The sequence below is a fragment of the Lactuca serriola genome, chromosome 7 (assembly GCF_051521515.1).
Source record: "Lactuca serriola cultivar US96UC23 chromosome 7, Lser_US96UC23_V15, whole genome shotgun sequence".
NCBI lineage: Eukaryota > Viridiplantae > Streptophyta > Magnoliopsida > Asterales > Asteraceae > Lactuca > Lactuca serriola.
In genome coordinates this window covers 139,942,663-139,967,287 of record NC_136414.1, presented here as the reverse complement: position 1 = coordinate 139,967,287, position 24,625 = coordinate 139,942,663, and the positions used below count along the sequence as shown (strand labels likewise).

The 24,625-nt window shown below is 31.4% G+C and overlaps 2 protein-coding genes and 1 long non-coding RNA gene across 3 annotated transcripts; 2 read left to right on the top strand and 1 right to left on the bottom strand.

The window, feature by feature from the left end:
• Window positions 1–4,677: 4,677 nt before the first annotated feature.
• LOC145065000 (uncharacterized) lies at window positions 4,678–6,027 on the top strand. The gene is made up of 2 exons (XR_013688190.1): window positions 4,678–5,220; window positions 5,313–6,027. It is a non-coding gene; the product is annotated as an uncharacterized LOC145065000 (long non-coding RNA).
• A 10,973-nt stretch (window positions 6,028–17,000) lies between these two features.
• LOC145063178 (uncharacterized) lies at window positions 17,001–21,229 on the top strand. Its single transcript, XM_079010764.1, has 9 exons — window positions 17,001–17,507; window positions 17,639–17,873; window positions 18,001–18,170; window positions 18,275–18,417; window positions 18,525–18,702; window positions 18,776–19,364; window positions 19,438–19,550; window positions 19,642–19,882; window positions 20,900–21,229. The coding sequence occupies exons 1-9, from the start codon at window positions 17,314–17,316 to the stop codon at window positions 21,122–21,124; spliced, it is 2,088 nt and encodes a 695-aa protein (XP_078866890.1). The 5' UTR covers window positions 17,001–17,313; the 3' UTR covers window positions 21,125–21,229.
• Window positions 21,230–21,662: 433 nt separating this feature from the next.
• On the bottom strand, window positions 21,663–23,258 carry LOC145063445 (uncharacterized). Its single transcript, XM_079011051.1, has 2 exons — window positions 22,482–23,258; window positions 21,663–21,899 (listed from the first exon to the last, which is right to left on the bottom strand). Exons 1-2 carry the CDS (start codon window positions 23,121–23,123, stop codon window positions 21,813–21,815), a joined length of 729 nt encoding a protein of 242 aa, XP_078867177.1. The 5' UTR covers window positions 23,124–23,258; the 3' UTR covers window positions 21,663–21,812.
• Between the last annotated feature and the right edge of the window lie 1,367 nt (window positions 23,259–24,625).

Below are 24,625 nucleotides of genomic sequence, written 5' to 3'. Positions count from 1 at the left end.
AAATCTTCTAAGTCGTTTGCTTTGATTTTTCTTAGATCAACTTTTTCTCCAAACCCAATTAGTTGTTGGTACCGATTTTAGGGTTTCACATGGAACAAGAAAGAGGTGGTGATGGAGAAGATGGTAGGGCAGCGATGGATGGTAGGAATGGTGGTGATGTTCGATTGTGTTGAGGTTGAAGGTGGTGAGATGTAGTTGCGACGACCATGGCGGTGGTGCAAGATAGTGGTGGTCTGTACCATGGAGGGGAACTGTAGAGAGAGAGAGAGAGAGAGAGAGATGGTAAGTCTGATGAGGTGAGCGTTCCTTTGGAAGGAGGAGACGAAAGCGGGGTTTTTAATTTTTTGGATTTCATTCCCCCCAAAAAACGAAAACGCGCGCTTATAGACTAAAATTATAAAGCGACACGGTAACACGACACGCTTCTTAGGATAGGTGCCCTCCGTGTTTTTAATTTTTTTTTGTTGGACACTAATTTTAGGGGCGCACAAAAATGCGTGTCCACTATCATTCAAATTTTGCTAAACTGGCATTATTTTCTAGGGCACGCACAAATGCGCGTCGTCTATCAGCGCGTGTCATTGTTTGCGCGTCATTAGAGGGTTGTTTTCTAGTAGTGATGACTCCAAACGCCTGCTCCACATCCTTCCTTGCAGATTTCTATGCTAACTTAAACAATTTTCATTTTTCATTGGTCGGATATGAGTATGACTTGACAAATGTTGCGTAATTTGGATATATGTCATCACTAAGGTAATATCCATAATTGTATTCATGTCCATTTACAACGCATGACATGTTTGGTTCTTTACCCTGCAAAATGTTGTTAAATAACGGAGATGGTCCAAGCATATTCAGGTCGTTTGACCCCCCCATACCAAAAATTCCATGCCAAAACCATATGTCTTGTGAAACAATTACTTCTAGTGTAACAGTTAGCATGTCATGATCACCTCGCGTGAATTGTCGTCGCCATGAATTGGGACAATTTTCCCACACCCAATGTGTACAATCAAGGCTACCAAGCATTCCTGAAATCCTTGTTTAGCTTGATGTGCGGCATACAACTGTTCGACGTCACTTCTAGTCAGATTTCGCAAGTATATTTCATCGTAAAGCTCTATAACATACTAAAAAAAAGGATATGTACATTCTCGACCCGTCCTAAGAACATTTTCAAATATTCATTTGAAGCCTCTGCGGCTATGTCGTATGCCAATTGTCTAAGAGCTTTCGTGCATTTTTAAATGTAGTAAAACCATGTTTACCTCTAGCATCCCATCTCAATTGAAAAAAACTCATAATTTTTTGTCAAATCTCTAGCTATACGTAAGAATAAATTTCAACTAATATGAAAACGATCTTCTAATATTGATAGTCGTATAAACTATCAGTGGTAAAGTAATCACGTACAAAAAGTCCGTTTGCCATGATACAATCTCGGTTAATCGACTTCCTACGTTTCTTCTCGATATTTGAACTTTCTCCTCTCTGACGCAAAATGTCGTGTGCCACGGACAACGTGTGTAAATTCAACTCATCATCAGAATCATTGTCATCAGATGAAGAAGAAATGGCACCCAAAAAATTATTCATATTGTTGAGTGTATTTGTTGTGAGAAACTTTATGTGTATTATGTGTATGTATATAGAGGTGAAGTTTTAATTTTTTTTTTTTTAAAAAAAAGATGTTTTTTTATTAATGCTAACGACCCCAAACTGAATGCCCCAAACGGTCCAAATTCAAATAGCCAATCAAATTGTTCGAGAACGTCTATAACCAGCTACAATTGTGTCACAATTACTCCCATGAGGGGCAATGTTCACGCATGAACAACCCCTCCACCTAGATCCTTACGCGCGATTTTACCTTCATATCCGATGGCCTAAGGGTATAATTGTATAAATTTCATTTCTAATGAGGTAAGGACTAAATCCAAAATAAAATCACATAATATGGACCATCCGAGTTAAAAAAAATATTGTTAGGCACAATCCATGCAGATTACCCTAAACCACAGTGTAATTTACCCTAATATTAATAAACTCTAAACATTAACAAGCTTATATATGTGAATCACAGCCTTGATTCTGTATAAACAATTACATATATTTTGATAGAAAGTGATTGAAATTAATTCCATACAAGATCAACATATATCCGATGACCTTATAGAAAACAACCCCAAGGAATAAAAATATACATGTAAGTGATGATAGCGAAAGAGAAGAGGGTAGCTAGATTTTGTTAAAGCAATGTAGTGCACTTTTGAGGCTTCCTCACAAACTGCCTAATCCAAGAAAAGTAATTCGCCATTCTTAAAACAAATCCTTTTACTCATTGTCTCTCTTTGTGTACGTACGTGTATTGATGACTCAACCGATCTATTCACCTTTTTCTTGGCCATTTTCTGTGATAGGTTCTCAGCTCATGGCATCATCTCAATTCGATATTATATTTTATACAAATTTATACGGAAACACGGGGACCACTATGACTGATATGAACCATAAAATCCTGCTAAAAGTGAAGCCATTTGACACATCCTTTCCTCATCAGAAAGTGCTAGCTACTAGATGTTGATGAGGAACCCATAGTAATGTGTAAGAATTTAGATGTAAAAATAGTTGAAATAGAGTAAATGATGAATGAATTCTTTCAATCATTCATTGATTCAATTTTGTATCAAAACTGACATAACAAAGAAAGCAAATAATATAATATATATATAGAGAATCTACACCTCTAACTCTTTCTGACCGTTCTAACTAAAAGTAACAAACTCTTTTACTAAATGACTAAAATGCCCCTGAATCCATTTTAACTGTAATAACGGCAAACCCCCCCCCCCCCTCTTCAAGATGGAGGGTACGGTTGTAATCCCAGATTGACAACATCTTGGTGATGAGTTGATCCATGCAAAGGTTTAGTTAAAGAATCTGCAAGCTGATTATTTATAGAAATATGAGGAATTGATATTAAATCGTCATGAAGTTTTTCACGTACAAATTGCCAATCAAGTTCGATGTGCTTTGTGTGCTCGTAAAATACTAGATCACGACAAATGTGGATAGCAGCTTGGTTATCACATTTGAGAGGAATCCAAATGACATCATCAATGCCAAAATCATGTAACAAACGAGTCAACCATGCCAACTCAGCACACATCCTATACATAGACCAATATTCAGCTTCTGCTGAAGAAAGGGGGACAGTAACCTGCTTTTTCGATTTCCAAGATATTCGGCTCCTCTAAACTATGTAAAATAGCCACTTACAGATCGTTTGATTAAAGGACAAGCAGCGTAGTCACTGTCACAAAACACCTCAACTTTAAAAATTACATCTTTATTTAAAAAAGAGTAAATTACACGAATCGTCCCTTGTGCAGATGCCAAAATGCACATTCAGTCCCTATTTTTAAAATTTAATTCGGACTGTCCCTCGTTTGGTTAAAAGTTGCACGTTGCATCCCTTGTTAGTTTAAATTAACACGCTTAATCTCTTGCGAGACATGAAATGACTACAATACCATTTTCAATTTTATTTTTCATTTATTTTTAACATTTTTGATTAATTTTAATTTTTAAAATATATTTTAATTAAAATTGTGGGTTGTCCATCTACCTTTAAACCACCAGAAATGTTCACACCCACCCCTTATCTCCCTCTCTCCCAGTATGTTCTTCTCAGCTTAACTCTGATCATGCTCAATACTCTGATCATCTTCTCCGGCCACCTGATTTGCACCTTCTTTGGTTCCAGACATCGCAAATAAAAAAATCAAAATCTGAAACTTATAACCCAAATGATTCTAGAAAACTCAAAATCATTTCACAAATCAAACTCAAAATAAAAATCAACATGAAATCCAAATAGCTCCAGAAATCAAAAATGGTGGTGAATCTTTTAGAAAACCTAAAATACACACACAGCGGCGGTCAATTAAAAATATGAAACCTATAATCCCTTTACCATGTGTTTCTAATTGGAGAGCATAGAGAATTAGGGATAAATCAGTTTCGCTAAATCCAAAACCCAAAATCAATTTGCTCGATTCTAATAAGAAAAAAAACAGCCCCTCGATCAGAGTTTGAATCTAGGTTTATTGTTGTGGCTTATTTCGAACAGAGAAACAGGAATCGAATCCCCTATCAGAAATCAAAACATAACTCCTTGCATCTTTCGGGAAATCAACTGATATCATGGAAATCTTTCATCTGGAGCTCTGAAGAAGAAAATCGGTGATAACTAAGATCTAAAACTCGATTTTTAGAAAGAAAGAGCAAGAGAGATGATGTCAGAAAATCGTTATTCTGGCGATTGGGATTTTTACATCTGGGATTTCAGGTTTATAGTAGCAGATGGAGGTGGCTGGTGGTCGAGGTGGCTGGTGGCTGAAGGTGGTTGCTGACCGGAGGTGCGCAAGTGGAGTGATTTATCATTATCCCATTTCCGTCCAAGTCTGTCAATTTGTTCATCTTCCTGTCTAGGTTCGCCAACATGTTGTATACGAGAGCGACAGAGCAACGTATTGGAGTCGGAGAAGTAGTGAGAGACGAAAGAGATGATCGGTGTGTGAGCACACTAGAGCAGAGAGAGGATCAAGAGATTCAGGTCCATTTTTCTTTCAAGAGGGCTGGGGAAGAAAGGAAACAAGGGAAACAGAAACGAAAGGGGGAGGGGTGGGTTTGACTTTTGAGGAGAGTATTTTTTTTTCCTTTTTCCATTTTGAATTTAAAAATCCTCTAATCTATGTCACGTGTCAATTGCTGAGCCCTGCCAAGCTTTTTTGCCGCTCAAAAATTTTAAGAGAAATTCCAAAATTGCCCTTTATTCAAGCATATAATAACTTCCTTCTTTTCAGGCTTTTAAAACTCGCTGAATTGCTCATATAAGACTTTCCAAATTGGATATCGTTGTGATCTTCCTCTAATCTCGCCTTCTTCCCAAATTAAAAAAAACACAGTTTTTGAAATTTGATTTCTTTCCCATCAGGGCCATTATTTGCGCCGATTCTCTGTATTATACTTGCTTTCTCTTCTCTATACTTGCTTTCTCTTCTCTATCTATTGTTCGACATATGCTGAATTCCTAAATCAATTTGTTATTCCCATTTCGTTTTCATTTCCCACCGTATTAACACACAAACACAGGCGGAAATGGCAAACCAAGTTTGTATTTCTTTACTCTTCTCCTCAATGGAAATGGTAAACCAGGTTTGTATTTGTTTTCGTTTCCATGCTGATATTGATATTCTTCTGTTCATTCTTCTTCTTTTTCTAATTTCATTTTGACTTCTTCTATTCAGTTTTTGTTTGCTGTAGATTGGATGACTTATTAAAGATACCCACTGTTAAAGCTGAAGAACTGGAATTGGGGTTCTATTTTACTAATTTTCTTTGTTGTTGTGTTAAATCTTGATGCTTTTGACTTCGCCATGTTCACTAGACAATACTCAGGGTTAGCTTTTATTCCATGGCTCGATTTCTTCATGTATTTAGTATGCGATTGTTGTAAATACTAACTGGTAAGGATTACTGACAATTCATTGAATTGGGATCACATCTTCCCTTACTTTTTGGTTTTGATTTTATGATTGAAGTGTAAGATCGATCGGTTTTGATTTTATGATCGACAATTTTGAGAAATTGTTTGACATGATTTTGTTATCAACAAGGTATGTCTTGGTTTCCAACTATTTTTTATCATTATTTCAAAGATGGAACTAATCTAAACTATTCTGTTTTTCCAATTTTGGTTACAATTCCGATTCGCATTTGTGTCGTTTGATTTAAGTGGCTTTGTGGAAGTATATGTTGTCTTCTTCAAGTTATTTAGAGCAATTGACCGGTGATTTGAGGAACCTTTTGGAGCTTAACCTTCCCAAAAGTCAAAGAATGTAAGAATCCTAAGTTCTAAGTTTGTTCATTTGTGGTACATGTAGGACTTCCTGGTGGTGGATTTATCATCTGGTGTTGGGTTTACTTTACTTAATTTTAATTAAAGAAATATCAAAAACTCAATTATGGATTGTTTGGGCCCATTTGTGTAAAGTAATACTTGGTGTCTTTGCTTTTTTGTTTTTTGGTCATTGACGTGAATTAATATTGAAGTTAGATAAAAAAGAAGGGACAACATAATGCATATATCTCCTAAACTGTGAAGGGGCTGGAGAGGAAGCCTTTGTATGTAATGTTTCCATCCTATGAATTTTGATTTAAAAAAATTAATACTTTAATTAACATGGGACAACTTTTAGTTTTTATTCCTAATTTCAGTTTTATTCCATTTTAACTTTTAATCCAACTTTCTATTGATTAAGTGCAGACAAACGAGAAAGAAATGGATGAATATTACTCCAATAAAAGAGATCATAAAGAAGGATTTGTTATGTAACATACACAATGGTTATGTCAAAGTTTCTTAAAACTTTAGTTTTGGTTATTTGACTTCCATCCCGCATCCTCAATTGGCTACAAGAGCCCATCATGGAAAGATGGATTAGTAAATTAAATTAAATCAAATTAAGTAATTTTATAAAATATGCTTGCTAGCCCATTTTTTTTGTAGGAATCAGTGCAACTACTAAACTAAATTTATCTATATCTGTGATTTTTTAGGATTTTTAAGATTGAGTACCTGCATAATCGTGATGCACGATTGGAAACTCTCATTGTCCAGGTGCTAATTAAACTTGGTTTTCTATAGTTTTTTTTAAACAACACACTAGGTAAATCTTTTTTTACACTATTTTACATTCATTGTCCAAGTATTAATCAAATTTGAATGTATGTTTGTTTGTTTCTCTTAAACCAGCCTGGCTTGGATATAGTTATGATAATCTTTGTTTTATAATTAACGGCATAATCTATTTCTGTCTTTTCATCATACACTTGGCAGACTGGATTCCAAAATAGGGTTCAATATAGTTTTCAGTAAACAGATGTCATAAATAATGTTTATGTAAGAAAATTATAACTTTATTGCTTTAATTCTATGTATCGCTCCTTTTTTTTTTTAATCTATAACAATTATGGCGCCTAATACATTACCACCATCACTTTTTATTTTGCAACATACTATAGCATATGAAGAAAAAATAGTTGTTGTAGAGAGCATCCATCAAGGTCAAGTCATGGAGATCATGCTTAGGTTGCAAAGCAACTCAATGTTGCACATAACAACATAAAAACTCGGAGAGAGGTTTCAGTATTTGTTTATTTTAGTGCTTTTACATTAATATAATGAATAATTACAAAAATTATAGCATTGTAGTTTGAAAATACATTCTTGTAATTGTAGTATTTTACTTTTGGTTATCTAAATTATAGCAATGTACTTTCAAAATACAATGCTATAATCAGGAGTCTATCATTTGGCGATGTACCTTCTAACAAGTCGTCCAAAATTTAATGTTTGATAATTAGGTTTTCACTAAAATGTCAACCCGTTCAAACAATGTGAATATTATTTCTTAGTTTTTATTGATACATATATATATTTGAATTTTGTTATTTATTTCTTATACTAAGTCATTTACTATGTATTATTGTTAATTTAAGTCATCAACCCCGTGTATTACACGGGTTATAACCTAGTAAATGAATAAATAAGAGAAAATTAGAAAAGAAATTATCAAGGGTAAAATAGTCTTTTTATGTTTTAAGGGATCAAGTCTGCAAGTTTTAAACAAACAAGGGACGGTCCGAGTTAATTTTTAAAAATAGGGACTGAATATGCATTTTGGCACCTGCATGAGAGACGATTCGTGTAATTTACTCTTTAAAAAAATAACACATGATTCATAGTTCGTTTAAGGTAACAAAGCACAAGCATAGTAGCATCAAGATGCTCTTGACAAGGTTGTCGATGGAATTGACTTATAAATTGCACAATATAATTTGGATCTGGTCTAGTTTAAAGAAGGAAATTCAATTTTCCTTTTAACTGTTTGTATAAAGTGGCATCTGGTAGTAAATTTTGAGACTTGAACAAGGCTTTAAGATCATAAAGAAAGTGGAGAAAAAACAGTTGCACAATCATCAACGGGATAAAAAGCACAAAAGATCCTTGATAAATTTTTGTTGTTGAACCAACATGCCCTTTGAGGTAGAATTGAACTCTAACCAAAAATAGAAACGAATTTGTCCCAAATCTTTAATTCGAAAAAGATTATCTAAATAGCTTTTAAGCTCTTTAATTGCTTGAGTGACATTCCTAGTAACCAAAATGTGGTCAACATATACAACAACGATGACAATAGTTGTTGAAGTGCTTTTAAGAAATAATGATGAATCATTAGGAGACAAAATATAACCTTAATCATGTAAAGCCTATGAAAGTTTAGAATACCATTGGTAAGATGCCTGTTTTAAACCGTATAACAATTTGGTATAAATGTCCGAGAAGAAAGGCATTGTTAACGTCCATTTGTTGAATTTCCCATCCATTGTTAACCGCTAGAGATACTAAACAACTAACAATATTGAATTTCACAATTGGTGAAAATGTTTCGTGAAAGTCAATCCCTTATTTTTGAGTAAATGATATCACGACTAATCCAACCTTATAACGTTCCATGGAACCATTTGATCGATGTTTAATCTTGGATTAGTCGCGATATCATTTACTCAAAAATTATTAAAAATTGAAGTTAAAATCACCTTTCTAAGGATGATAATGTTACGATTATTACCATTAAAATGGATTCAGGGGCATTTTAGTCATTTAGTAAAATAGTTTGTCACTTTTAGTTAGAACGGTTAGAAAGAGTTAGAGGTGGAGAATGGAGATTCTCTGTATATATTAGATTATTTGCTTTTTTTGTTATGTAAGTTTTGATACACAACTAAATCAATGAAAGATTAAACGATTTGATTCATCATTTACTCTGTTTCATCTATTTCATCATCTAAATTCTTATATGCTATCAATTTTCTACAATCCAATCTGATTTCATCATTTCATCTTCAATCATGGAAGGATATGTTCCTATTGAACCAACTTTTTATCATCAGGCCAAGGGATTAAATGATTCCTACAAGATAATTCGTGGTCAATTGTTAATGATGAAGTCGTTGCCATATGTATCAATTGCTTATTCAATGATTCGTCAATCCCCTATTTTTGAGTAAATGCTTTGTTACCTACCGCTCGAACTGGAGGGGGGGGGGGGTATTAGTGTACATTGTGTATCAGTCGTGGATAGGTATAATAGCCCATTTATTAGTCTGTATTGTTTTGTATCTAAGCCCATTGTATCTTGTATATATTCATCTATTGTTTAATGAAATCTTTATGGGAAAATACTTACCAAACAGGTATAAGAACATGGATTAGGAAGCAATGGTTTTATAGTGAGGGGATGAAGTTGATAGATATCTTCAAAAAACCGAATATAAATTGAAACATAAATCTTCTTAGTGACCATGTTGTAGACTTTATAAGCCTTTTGACCAATTTGATAACAAATGAAAACACATGGATGTGATTTTGGCATAAATTTATCCCTCCCGACTTTAGTTGTATTAACAAAAAGACATCTAAAACTTCTCAAATAAGTCAAATTAGGTTTGATTTCAAATAGAACTTCATAAGGAGTCTTGTTTTGTACAAGCTAATAAGGCATCCTATTAATAAGATGCACTACTGTTTTTGTACATTGACCCCAAAATTGAACACCAATACCAGACTGAAAATACAAAGCTCTAGCAGTGTTAAGTATATGTTTTTGTTTACGTTTAACAAGTCCATTTAATGATAACACTAGCTTTATTGTGACTAGATTACAGTGAATGCACACTTAAGATATCTCCAATGATCCAGAAACAGAATCTATCGATGCATGCATAGCAATAGCATTAGGAATGAAAGAGGAAACAAAATTGATACCTCTTTAATCTTCTTCTTGACGAATCATTGAATAAGCAGTTGATACATATGGCAACGGCTTCATCATTAACAATTGACCACGAATTATCTTGTAGGAATCATTTAATCCCACAATAGTTGAATCAGACGTTGTTCTTCAAGAAACTTCTTAATTTGTGTACAAGAACAAGTAGGAAAGTTCTGAACAAGACGTAATTCATCCCAAATTTTGGATAATTTGGTGAAGTAGGTTGAAACTCTCAAATTCATCTAAACCTTGTAAAATGGAATAACGCTGCTATTGAATCTGGTAGATAGAAGCGCCATTAGGTTTTTCATAATGATGATGTAATTTGCACCACATCTCATGAGAAGTGGGAAGAAATAATACACTGATGTTTATAGAAAGTGCTCGATTCCAATTAGCATAATTAGATGAAGTAGAATTAGGTTGAAGGATTGTTTTTGTCAACAAATCTGAGTTTGTTCTTGGCGGAAAGTGAAATCATCATAGATCGTTTTCAGGAATTGAAGCCAACACATTGAAGATGTTTGAAACTAAAACATAACTTGGATTATCAAAATTGCTAATGAAATAAGGGCTAGAAGAATCAAGTACAGTTACAGAATCATTAATTGGAACATATCCTTCCATGATTGAAGATGAAATGATGAAATCAGATTGGATTGTAGAAAATTGATAGCATATAAGAATTTAGATGATGAAATAGATGAAACAGAGTAAATGATGAATCAAATCGTTTAATCTTTCATTTATTCAGTTGTGTATCAAAACTTACATAACAAAGAAAGCAAATAATCTAATATATACAGAGTATCTCCATTCTCCACCTCTAACTCTTTCTAACCGTTTTAACTAAATGTGACAAACTATTTAACTAAATGACTAAAATGCCCCTGAATCCATTTTAATGGTAATAACCGTAACATTATCATCCTTAGAAAGGTGACTTTAACTTCAATTTTTAATAATTTTTTTCTTCTTTGTGGTTTTGAAATTCCATGCTAAATTTAACATTGAAGTGGACTACAAATATATATCTTCCAGTTATTGATGACTGGATGAAAATTAAGCTCCGACAAAAAAGATAAAACTCTTTTGTGGCTCTATTGGTGGACTGTGGACTTCCTATCTTGTCGTCGCATTAGTTGCATTCTCAATTCCCTAAGTTAAATCCTCCATGGATCAATTAACGAGTTTGTAGATTCATATATAGTTTACCCCACATATCTTCTTTTCGCATTCTGATGAATATTTTTACACCCCGCTCCCGAGTTGTAGCAAAGAAAAGAAGAGAATAGAAAAGAAAATAAGGAGAGAAAATAAGAGAAAAGAAAGGAAAAAGAATTTGTCATTTTTGCTCCCGAGTTGGAGAGAAATGGAAGGAAAATTAAACATTTTGTTCTTTCTTTTCAAATCCTTCCAAATCGGAAGGAAAGTAAGGAGGGAAAGTTTTTCTTCCATTTCCTTCAACTTCCTTCCTTTAATGACACTTAGGTCTGTCAAATCGGGCCGTCGTGTCGTGTTTTTGTCTGACACGACACGACACGACAATGTTTTTTGTAACACGAACACGACACGACGCGATGTCGTGTTTTTTTTCACTAACACGAAAACGAATCAATTAGAAAAACGACAACACGACACGACACGACAAAGATAATATTACATAATTGTTATTTTATTTAATTCATATTTAATCATATATAACACGATAAAAACGACAAACACAAAAAAGACGACAAACACATGCTCAATCGTGTCAATTTCGTGTGAATTTGTAAACACGAACACGACACGACACGACATCATGTTTTTTATATTTGACACGAACACGACACGAAAACGAATTCAAATTTTGATTTTGTCCCGATTCCGTTTCGTGTCGTATATTTTTGTCGTGTCGTGTCATAAATTGACACCCTTAATGACACTCGGGAGCAACAATCGCTTTTACTTTCCTCTAATTTCCGTCTATTTCCTTTCTTTTTGAACTCGGGAGCGGGGTGTTAAAGTTTGTATAACTATCCAGAAGTATCAAACATGTTGTAACATAAATATGTAGCACACTCGAGATGTGTATATATGTGTAGCAGTTTATAACTCGTGGGAACCACGGTTATAAAATTAATTAAAGTTTTATAGTAAAACTCAAAATTATTAATCAATTATTTTAAATAAATTATTAGTTAAGAGATATTTTTATTAGTTATGTAAAATTACAATCGTTGATTCAAATAAATATATAAAATTAATTTTTAATATATATTAGATATTTTTTATTTGTGAATTAATGAAAATAATAATAAAATTTTTAAAATTTAAAATAAATAATAAATACAATGACAAATAGCATCACATTAATAAGGAGGTCTAATATATTTTAAATTGTGAACTAATAGATTAACAAATAACAACACATTAAATAAGACGTTTAATATAGTGACACATGGCAAAATATATATATATATATATATATATATATATATATATATATATATATATATATATATATATATATATATATATATATATATAATAAATGTGACGTCCTATTAAACATATTTGCAATAATGCTTCAAATTGCCTTAAGTCCCTATGGTCCACTTTCATTTACTTCTTTCAACGAAATGGGCCAATGGCATGAGAGAAAGGTGAATATGTGTTTCTTAAATAGAAAATACTGTAAATAGTCAAAAAAAAAAAAAAAAAAAAAAAAAAAAAGGGTATTTTCAAAAAATAGACATAAAAATGAACTTTTCCGGATATAGACATGCATTCATTCTGCGGAGGTAGCTCCGCGGAGCTCCGCAGAATCTACTGTAGCTCCGCAGAATGACAAAATTGTAAATAAATCAATGTATTAAAAAAAAAAAACCCTCAAGATCCATTCCGCGAAGCTACCTCCAAGGAATGAACTCATTCCGCGGAGGTAGCTCCGAAGAATGGATCTTTAGTGTTTTTTTTTTCTTCCTCACATCGATTTTTCGGGGTTTATATTCATTTTTCAAACTAATTGTTTTTAAGAAAAGATTATCATACTATTATAATATTTACTTGAAAATAATTAGTTGAAGAATTAATATAAACCCCGAAAAATCGATGTGAGGAAGGAAAAAAAAAACACTAAAGATCCATTCCTCGGAGCTACCTCCGCGGAATGAGTTCATTCCTCGGAGGTAGCTCTGCGGAATGGATCTTGAGGGTTTTTTTTTAATACATTGATTTATTTACGATTTTGCCATTCCGCGGAGCTAGAGTAGATTTCGCGGAGCTCCGCGGAGTTACCTCCGCGGAATGCATGTCTATATCCGGAAAAGTTCATTTTTATGTCTATTTTTTGAAAATACCCCCCATTTTTTTGACTATTTACGGTATTTTCTCTTTCTTAAATGGAAAACAGAAATGAAGACAAATATCCAAATTATGCACAAGGAAGGTGTTTGGGATTATTTTTTAATGTTAAAAGTTTTTTTTTTGTAAAATGATTTTTTAATCCTGACTTTTCCAAAAGAAATTTTTTAAAATGTCTTTATATTAGCTTTAAGGATAAAAACATACTTTTCAGGTTAAAAGTTACAAAAATCGCAATGACTTTTAGAAACCCAATTTTTTTTACACAAAAAATTAATTTTAAAAAATCTTTTCCATTAACCAAACATCTTTTGGGTTTTTTTTTAATTTTTAAAAAAATTAAAAGTCACATATTGTTTTAAAAGGATCCAGAACACGCTCAAAATATTCAAACGTAATTTTATTGGATGACTTCCCAAAACTTATAATAGATAGTAGCAAAAAAATTTAAAAAAAAAAATAGTGGAGCCTTTTCAAAATCTATCCTCAAGAATGAAAGGTTCCAAAAGTAACCTGCAGGGCTTAAAATTGACAAAATGTGCAAACTGCTATGGAGGGTCGAAAGTGCACGTGATATAAAGTTAAGGGACTCTTGTACCAAAATAACAAAAAGTAAGTAAAATGGGCTGTGAGGTGGCCAAAACATATTGGGTGCAATGGATACGTGGCTTATATCGGGCAATTTTGTTGTATTAACTCACCGACTGTTGCTATTAACTACACAAACTTGAAGAAAGCTTTAGGTGAAAATACCGACTTCTTGTTCGACTGTTTGTTTCGAGTTGGGCAAAAAATATAAGGTAAATTTCGCATGAGTTTCTATGTATCAATTTAGTTAATATATTTGATTTTTAATTAGATTTATATTCAGAGCACAAACATAAATTGAATTTGAATTCGATTTTAATTTGGTTTGATTCAGTTTTGTTTGGTTTGCAACCCGAATAATAAGTGATTAATCGGGTTGAATGAGGCTAAATGGGTTAATCCAAATTGATACTGAAATGATTATGGGGCGTTAAATATTATTTATTTTCGAATGAATATTTATCATTACGTAAAAATATACTTTGGGCATTTATGACTATTATTAGAAGATGAATAGACATCTAGGCCTACATGGAATGATATATGATGGCTAACCTTTGGGTCATATTGTCATGATTATGCTTTTAAGCTTGTTACAAGATTATTTATTTGCTAAGCTTCTATAGAATAGCCTCACTTACGTTTAAATAAATGCTAATGTCATAAAAGCATTTAAGTTTTTAAGAAATGTCCGGTGGAAGATTGCATAAAAAATTTCATATTTGCCCTTTTAGTAGGTTAACAAGTTACAAATAAGTCACCTACACATCACTTGAAAAATTATGAGTCAAAATAAATATTTTTAAAAAACTTAAGGTCATTTATGACATTAGCCCAAAAATACATAAAAACGTTTATATATATATATATATATATATATATATATATATATATATATATATATATATATATATATATATATATATATATATATATATATATATATATATATATATTCTGATCATATCTTTATATTTACAATATGTATAAAACTTTATTATATGAATTTAAAAATATGAATGTATGAAATACTTATAAATAAATTGAACTTAACAAAATACTCTTTTTAATCCTTTAAAGTATATTTATAATTTTAAAAGAAAAGATGTATGAAACGTTTTTATTTGTGTCATATTGTCATGTTGTCATGATTATGCTGATTATGCTTTTAAGCTTGTTACAAGATTATTTATTTTCTAAGCTTCTATAAGATAGCATGACTTACATTTAAATAAGGGCTAATATCATAAAAACATTTAAGTTTTCAAAAATGTTCGGTTTTACCATTTAATTAATATATGTCTTTTTGGTTCATTAAAGTCAGATGTCTGCATAAAAAAATTCATTTTTGCCTTTTTAGTAGGTTACCCAGTTACCAACAAGTCGACTACATATTACATGAAAATCTATGGATAAAAATGAATATTTTTTAAAAACTTAAAGTCTTTTATGACATTAGCCCAAATATATATAAAAACGTTTTTATACATATTTATATATATATATATATATATATATATATATATATATATATATATATATATATATATATATATATATAAAACGTTATTATATGAATTTATGAAGTCGTATTAATACATATAAAAAAATATATTTTTAAAATTATTAATATGTTTTAAATGTACGAAAATACTTATAAATAAATTTAACTTAACAAAAAATATTCTCTTTAAACCTTTTAAGTATATTTATAATTTTAAAAGTTGTATGAAACATTTTTATTTATATTTAATAGATATATTTATTTGTATTTAATAGATATATATTTACTTTTATTTAGTTGTATTTAATAGATATAAATATGTATTTATTTTGGATAAAAACTATTGTATACATATAAATATGAAATAAATACATATCTATACTTCGTAAGCAAACACCAAAAACTTTTTTTTATTGTTTTGGTTGATTGAATCATCCTAATAATTAAAAACAAATGTTTCGTTTATATGTATCTTAACATATAAATATGTATAAATACATATAAATATGAAATAAATACATATTATTACTTAGTAATATGTACAAATACATATAATTATATTTTTTATTTAATATAAACCTTATAAATAGGTATTTTTATGTTTATATCTATACAATATATTTTGTATATGAAATATATATATATATATATATATATATATATATATATATATATATATATATACCTTTTAAATACAAATAAATATATTTTTAATATATAAATATGTTTATAAATACTAAAATAGAAGTAAATATATTTTTAAATACTAAATACAAGTAAATATATTTTTGAATCTATAAAAATATTTTGATAATTTTAAAAATGTATTTGAAAATGTATATATAAAATATTTTTAAACACTTAAAAACATGTATATATATATATATATATATATATATATATATATATACATGTTTTTAAGTGTTTAAAAATTATATATATATATATATATATATATATATATATATATATATATATATATATATAAAAGAAGAATAAGAATAACAATTAAAATAACAGTAGTAATAATAATAATAATAATAATAATAATAATAAATCCGAACATGTTTAAAACTTAATGGTAAATCCAAATATTTTTAGAAACTTAAACACTTTATTGGTATCAAGTAACCGGTGAGTAACATAGAAACCGATTAAAATGATATAAATGAAAAAATTAAATAAAACATTTAGTTTTACCGAACATAAAACACGTCCAAGATAAATCTGACACTTTTTTGAAAACATAAAGTCTTTTATATCATTTTCCGTTTAAATAAATACACAAATCCAAACACATCTTGAAGTTTATGTCTTATCATGTCAATAATATGAGCTTTTTTCAGAAGGTTGTTCAATCAAATAAGCTAAAGAATTATTTTTTTTCATTCCAAAGTTTTTTCACATTGTTTGTAAATTTACAAACTCACAGTGTAAACTTTTTCATATTTTTAGTACTATTTCATTTGTTTTGTTTATAAATTGAATAAACTTTGTGAAGAAGCTCTTGTATTTTAGATTTTTGTTACGTTTTCTGATATGTTGATATGACAATCATATGAAAACAAAAATCTTATTAAAAAAAGCTAGTGTAAAAGAAGTTGAAGCTTAACCTATAGATTTTAATATATAAAAATGGAGATGAGTAACAAATGGAAAACCTAAAGTCGTAGGACCATTTGTGCAAAAACATTGGTTAAAATGGATTTTCTCACATTGATAAATAGTACAAGGACTATTTCTGTAAATCACAATATTCTGTAAAATCAACATCGAACGAATTACATGCATATTCCATTCAAACAAAAATCAATCTCTACGTAGCTCTGATTGATATTGGGATTGAGCGAAATATTTCGATGAAACTTTCGTGCGATTCCTCTGTTCTTACAATTATTTGCATAATGTACAAGGCGAATTGTTTGGATTTGAGGATCTCAAAACCCTAATTCAATCCTAGAGAATCCGAAGATGGCTGCAGTAAGCAAAACCAAACATATGATCGAGGGTTTTGTAAAAGACGGATCATTGAAATGGTTGAATAAAAGCCATAACCCATTGCATGATGAGTTTGAAGAGATTAAAAGGTCTTCTTCATCAAGTAATAAAAAATGGATCAACGATCTATCTGCAGTCGCAAATGTAGTTATCCGTCGATGTTCAAAGTAAATTCTGTTGCAAAATACTCCCAATTTCTACATTTCTTCAATCAAAATTAATATGTTTCATTTGCTTTACTAGATCTGTCGATTCATTCCAAATGAAATTTCACTTACTCTGTATCCGAATGTTGCAGAATCCTCTATATTTCTACGGATAAGCTTTGGGAAAACTTTGAAGCCGAGGCTTCTGATGTAACAAAACATCCAATTCGATATGCTCGAAATTTCCTGGAGTTTGCCTGTTTTAGGGCTCTTTCTCAATCTACGCAAGTTAATGGTTATATGGAGGACAAAAGGTTTCGAAGATTAACATTTGATATGATGCTTGCTTGGGAAATTCCAGATTCTGCTAGCCAGCAAACCATAAATGTATGATATCCCCAAAATTTGTATCGGTTTATAGATTTCAGACGCTTCTCAGACTCGTACTTTTCAGTTTTTCATTCATTCAGAGTTAAGGTAGATCTTAGATTGAACAATTTGGATCACTATGCAGATAGATGAGGATCCAACAGTGGGAATTGAGGCCTTTTCAAGAATAGCTCCAGCTGTGCCTATTATTGCAAATGTGATAGTCAGTAATTACATTTTTGAGTTTCTTACTGCATCCACTGGAGGCAGGCTTCAGTATTCTACATATGAGAAATATCTTTCTGCATTGGAAAAGTACTCAAATTCCTTCTGCAATCTGCTCTTATATTTGCATATGAGAAATATCTTGTGTTCCATGTTCTTGGATTTGGAATGTAACAAGATTGACTTTTCAACAGGTCTATTAAAAAACTTAAATCACACTCAGAATCATCTCTGCTTTCATCTCAACGAACTAAAAGAGGGGAAAGGATTCTTGAAGTAGATGGAACAGTCACCACACAACCTGTTCTTCAACATTTAGGGATCTCAACTTGGCCTGGTTTGTTTATAAACATTCAATTTTCTTTCCTTCAAATGATATTGATGTTTATGACATGATATTGTTGAAATTCTTATATCTTCCCATATGCATAAATCTATGATCAGGTCGATTAACTCTCACAGATCATGCATTATACTTTGAAGCTCTTCGTGTTGTGTCATATGATAAGCCCACAGTTTATGAGTTAGCAGATGATTTGAAGCAGGTAGTCAAAGCTGAGTTGACCGGTCCATGGGGAACAAGACTTTTTGACAAAGCTATTCTCTATAAGTCAAATTCCTTGTAAGCCTATATAATCACAAAAATAACCAAAATGGGTAGAGGCTTTGAACTAATTTAGGGTTCCAAATTGTAGATCAGATCCAGTTGTAATGGAGCTTCCAGAGCTAAAAGGGCACGCTAGACGCGACTACTGGCTAGCAATTTTGCGAGAAGTCTTATACGCCCATAAATTCATCCGAAAATTCAAGATCAAAGGAGTCGAACGCGATGAAGCTTTACTAAAAGCAATATTCGGGATTATCCGAATGCAAGCCCTAACTCACATGAACTCCACAATCCCCTTATGCTACGAAGAAGGTCTAATGTTCAATGCGTGTGATCAACTCCCAGGTGGCGACCGAATACTGGAAACAATCGCATCCATGTTGACTTCGAAAGAGCCGGAGCGGAATAACAACAACACCGGTGGTAAATCCGGTAACGGAAAGGGAATGTATTCGGTGTCGGCTACCACCATGGCTTCGAGCTTAGGGTCTGTGTTTGGGGCAAATTCTAATAATCAGTCGTTGATTACTGTTGGTGAGATAACTGTTGGAGAGATGACTCCATTGGAGAAAGCTGTTGGTGAATCTAGAAGTAATTATAAGATGGTGGCTGATGCACAAGCGACTGTTGATGGAGCTAAAGTTGAAGGCCTTGATACCAATTTAGCTGTTCTTAAGGTACTGTTTGGATACAGTAATCCAAGAAGCGAATTCCATTTAATTATTTATTATTTCTATTTGCTATTTGTAGGAGTTGCTATTTCCTTTAAGCGAACTCGGGTTTCATCTTTTGAGACTATTGTATTGGGATGAGCCGACAAAGTCTTTTACGTTCTGTTTTGTATTTACATTTATTATCTACTGGTGAGCTTATAACTTTAATATCTACTTCCTATTTTAATTTTATTATAAAGTTACAATTGAGATTTTTTTTTTATTATTTTTTTGTGTGTAGGGGGTGGCTGGCTTATGTGTTTGCGTTATTGATCAATTTTTTTGCGATCAATATGGTGATGACACGATATTTTAGTGGACGACCAGTTGATGAACTAAGAGTTGTAGTGCCTCCATCAATGAGCAAAATGGAGCAGCTTTTAGCTGTCCAAAATGCAATTTCTCAAGCTGAAGAGTTAATTCAAGAGGGGAATGTGGTTCTTCTTAAAATACGTGGCCTCTTTTTATCCATATTTCCACAGGTATATATATACGTACTTACATACAATCTTTATATTTTCTGTCTATGTTATTATATCCTAAATGTGCTTCTGGTTTTATGAAATAGATAAAACATTGGGACTAATCATAAAAATGTGAAAAGGAGGAAAATGTATGACACGAAATGACCATTGTTTTTAATATTTATCACAAAATGATACAAAAGTATATATTTGACATGTTGCAGTCAAATTGGTTAAGGTGTTTGGTTTTTTAGGTGAAGCATGTGAGTTCGAGTCCCTTTAAAAGACCATTTTTTACATATATTTACATATAATTGAAGAGCAGAAAATTTTAGCTAAATTTGGAAGAAAAAAAAATAGTCTTTCAAAGGTGTCAAACATGGAACCGTATGAGAGCAAAATTTTTTGACCAATTTTGCTTAACCTAATTTTTTTTTTTACATTTTAAACATAAATAATTAAGTTAGTCATTATTGCAAGTTATTTTTATCTCGCAAAACAATATTGAAAAAGCATAGAAATTCAGTAATTATGGTGGTGGTGACCCGTGAAAAATTAATTTCTTGAAATGAAGATATTTGGTGATATTTTCAAGAAATAAATGGTCATTTGGTGATAATTTTTTTCTTAAAGGTGGTCACTTTGTGATATAATTATGATCTCATTTTTTGTCAACCTTTTGTGATAGCTCCAAATAATATATATGTAAAAAAAAACAATAAACGCACCATCTGAGCTGCATCCCACATTACTCTGCAACATTCGCTCACATGCGAGCGAAATCAACTGCAGAACACTAACAATATTTTGAGTATGTTAGGTTTCAAACCAGGATCTACTGTGTTACTATCTGGCTCCCATTATAAAGGCTAAATAATGTGTATATACCAAGTGTGTTAACACACATAAAATTTTTTGGACCGAATATATTGTTTGAATGTATGTAAATGATCATTTTAGCATAATAAATAAATAAATAATAATAATAAATAGAAAGAAGCAAACACTAAGTTGTGTTTTTACGTATATTTTCAGGCAACTAATAGATTTGCGGGTGCACTTGCGGGGTTTGCTTTATTTTTGACATTTGTACCATTTCGATATGTGGTTCTAGTGATGTTTTTGGAAGAATTTACAAAGTACTCGCCAATGAGAAAAGCACAAACCGAAAGATTTATGAGGAGAATGAGAGAGTGGTGGTTTAGTATACCAGCGGCTCCTGTTTTACTTGAAAAAGAGGAAGACAAGAAAAAGAAGTAATGTAATTAATCGGATAGATTTACATTACGCTAAGCATTTGGAGTGTGTTTGTATATATATTATTATATATTATATATAATATATAATTATAAATCATTCTATGAATTTGTCATTTTTATTTTAAAATGTTTTTGTAAACTAAAAATATCCTAGAAGTTAAAGATATAACTTATTACATTTTAAATATTATAAATGCTATGTTTTTATTAGATAACATAGTAACAAGAATATCTTATCTGAATGCATTTATTGAGGTATTGTTTTTAGTATATGCTTGGAAATTTGGAATGAAAACAAAACTTGTTGTGCACCCTCACGTGTTAAGCTTATTGCACATGGTGTTAATGTCACACAACAGAATTGGCGTGATGCTTCTATTATGTAATTTTGAATCAAAGTCAAATCATTCTTGTTAGTTGTTACAATCAATGTAAGATTGAGAAAGGTTAACAAATTAAATTTGATATGTTTCAAGGATTGAAATAAAACATTATATTCTCTATGTTACGTTGAATAATATAAAAATTAGAGAAAGTAATAAGAAAAAAAAAACATAAGCTCAAACCATTTTCAACGATTTGATAATGGGTGCATTTTAAAATTACACAAAATAAAACCAAACTGTGGACAACTTGTGTCAAATTAAAATCAGTGCATTTTAATTAAATATGTTGTTGTGGGAGTTAGTTTATACTTGCAAACCATCGAATCCACATTGCTTGTAAGTGAGAGCTTGCTTCCTTGGGCTTATGGCTATTGCACAATCAATTGATGCCTACAAAATATCATGTCAATTCCAATTATTCGTATTATATAAACTTTTTATAACAAATTATAACTCATAAAATACATAATGTAAGAATTCCCGTTTTATAAATTTTGCATAAACCAAGAAAAAACCAATGTATTATCTCCCCATGCTTAAAAAACATTATTTATATTTTATTTTGTCCATTAAAACCATTTTATATTGTTTTAGTGGACAAAATGGTCACTAAACATTAATTTAGGCAATATTAGAACATAAAATCATAACATAATGGTTTACCTTAGAGTTTTCCCTAAAATATATAAACGCTAATGTTAACTGAGATTATCCATGCAATTTCTTATAATCTAAACCTAGCATAAATACAATTAAAACCACTTAATGATAGACATGTAGAAAATAAACATTCGAATACAAGTAATAAATGAAGCCTTTGAGATTTACTATTTCAAAAACCCTAAATTTAACTAAGATTATCGAGATTCTTGAGGATAGATTTCAGAATATCAATGTTCACATGAATGTATGTTTTTTTTTGTCCAAGAGAATGTTATTTTGAATATAAAATAGACAATGCTAAGTGCTAACCTGCACGGAGGGTGAAGTTAACCCAAGGATTCGGATCTTAGCATTAACATCACCCAAGATCCGTAACTCGACCCGGTCGTTTAGCGAAGCATCTCTCACCAAACTAGCAGCATCCGCCTGCAACAGATTCACCCGATCCACCGTCACCGTCGTCTGAACCCGCCGTACACTGTGCGCCGGTTGGTAAAACCCGGGTACGGTGCCCCGACCCAACGGAATCCCACGGTACATGATATTGAAGGTGGACACGCCGTACTTGATCCCTACCTTGTTGTCGTTTTTCGCGGTGAACAGCATCCGAATGGCGAGGGATAGGGAGGCGGTGCTCGGAGTATTCACCGGGGAAGTGGCGAGGTTGATGTATTGAACACCGACTTGTTGGAGATCGAACTGAGGTTTTTTAGGTTTTACGGCGAGGACAATGACGAGGACGACGGTGAGGACGACGAGAGCGAGGAAGGAGAAGAGGAGGATAAGGCAGCAGCAACAGCCTCTGATTGAGGCGGAGGAGGAGGAGGAGTGAGGGTAGTAGTGTCGTTGGTTGTAGCGGTGGTGGTGGTTGTGTGACGGAGGAGGTGGTAGGTGGCTGTGGCTGTGGTTGTGGTAATTATGGTCGCCGTTTGGGTTAGTGGCGGAGGTCATCGCTGCAACTCCGGTGAGGGAATGTGGGGTGGTGTGTGGTAATTAGTAAAGGTATGAAAGGGCCACCACTTCTCTATTCTGTTTTCCCCTTTCTCTTTTTGAGTGAGTGAGAGTGAGAGAGATTTCATTTCCTTTTGGTTTAAAAACAAGTTACATTATTAGTTTTTTGTTAGGCAATACAATTATACAAAGAATAAATAAAACAAGTTTTTGTGTTTATGGTAAAGTTTGTAAAAAAAAATAGATTAGCTAGAAACTGATAGTTAGAAGGTACACAGTGAGATTTTAAAAGATTATAAATTAATATAAAAGTTTTCAAAAACTAATTGAAATTATTTTTGGATTACAAGTTTTTTCTTATTTAATTAGAAGGTTTAAGATTATGCTATGAAATGAAGTTTTTTCTTTAATTTAAAATTTTTTATTAAAAACTAAAAACTAAAGTATCTTAAAAATCCCATTATGAACATACCCATATATTGAGATTATTCAATTAAGATAGATGTAAAAAAAATGCTATCTAAAAATATTGAAAATAGACTAGTTGTTATATCTTATTTGTACAAAATAAACTAGATTATCTTTTTTAAATTTAATCATCGAAAATTATTTCGAAAAGTTTCTAAAAAGTAGTTCAATCGAATCTAATTTTATCTCATATAATAAATTAAGTTTGATCATTAGTAAACTAAGTGTGATCATTATGATAGGAAAGGAAATGAAGAATAATCGATGTCACAAAGTTGCAAAGACATGCTTCTTTTTGATAGCTTAGGGACTAAGGGAGTTCAAGTCATGTGCGATTATCTACCACTTCACCACTACCACCAACATCTTGAAGATAAGATGTCAATGTATTATTTAATACATTTTTTTTTTCAAATTTCATTCGATAAGTAGGTTGTGTATAAGTATTACCTAACGAAGTAAGCTCAAACCAAAAGAATAGATATTAAATTATCAACTCAAATATCTCTTTCAAGACCTTTATTTTTTGTGAAAACGACTAGTATATATAGGCATAGTTGGTTTTTGATGTTTATTGCTAGAATGTTAGATATGAGGATAAAACCCCAAATATGCCCAATCTGTCAATTAATGCACTTCTGTGTCATGAACATTTAATTTCATTAAAAGTTTTAAACTATTAAATTACTTTTTGATAATCTTTAAGAATATGAAAACATACTCAAAAAGTATAAAAGGAAAACCAATATAATTTTATAATGTATAGTCTAGAAGATGATATGATATAACATTTGATTGATGTTTAAACAATACAAGATCAAAACAAATAACCGAAATAATAATGATTTTCTGAAAATTTAATCTTAAAGTCATGGATCCAATTAAATGTATTAAATCAACAATTATTCAACAATAGAGTGTTTTAAAATACCACCTCAATAATGAAATTGATTATCTAAGACATATAATCTTAACAGTTGATCTACATGGAACATGAAAGATACGTTGCTAGACTTTCAACTTGATTTTTCCTA

Coding starts and splice junctions, on each gene's coding strand:
- LOC145063178 (XM_079010764.1), top strand. CDS start 17,314: ATGGCTGCAGTAAGCAAAACCAAACATATGATCGAGGGTTTTGTAAAA. Junction 18,703..18,775: donor CTCTATAAGTCAAATTCCTT/GTAAGCCTATAT, acceptor TCCAAATTGTAG/ATCAGATCCAGTTGTAATGG. Junction 19,883..20,899: donor TTTTATCCATATTTCCACAG/GTATATATATAC, acceptor GTATATTTTCAG/GCAACTAATAGATTTGCGGG.
- LOC145063445 (XM_079011051.1), bottom strand. CDS start 23,123: ATGACCTCCGCCACTAACCCAAACGGCGACCATAATTACCACAACCAC. Junction 21,900..22,481: donor TAACTTCACCCTCCGTGCAG/GTTAGCACTTAG, acceptor GATATTTTGTAG/GCATCAATTGATTGTGCAAT.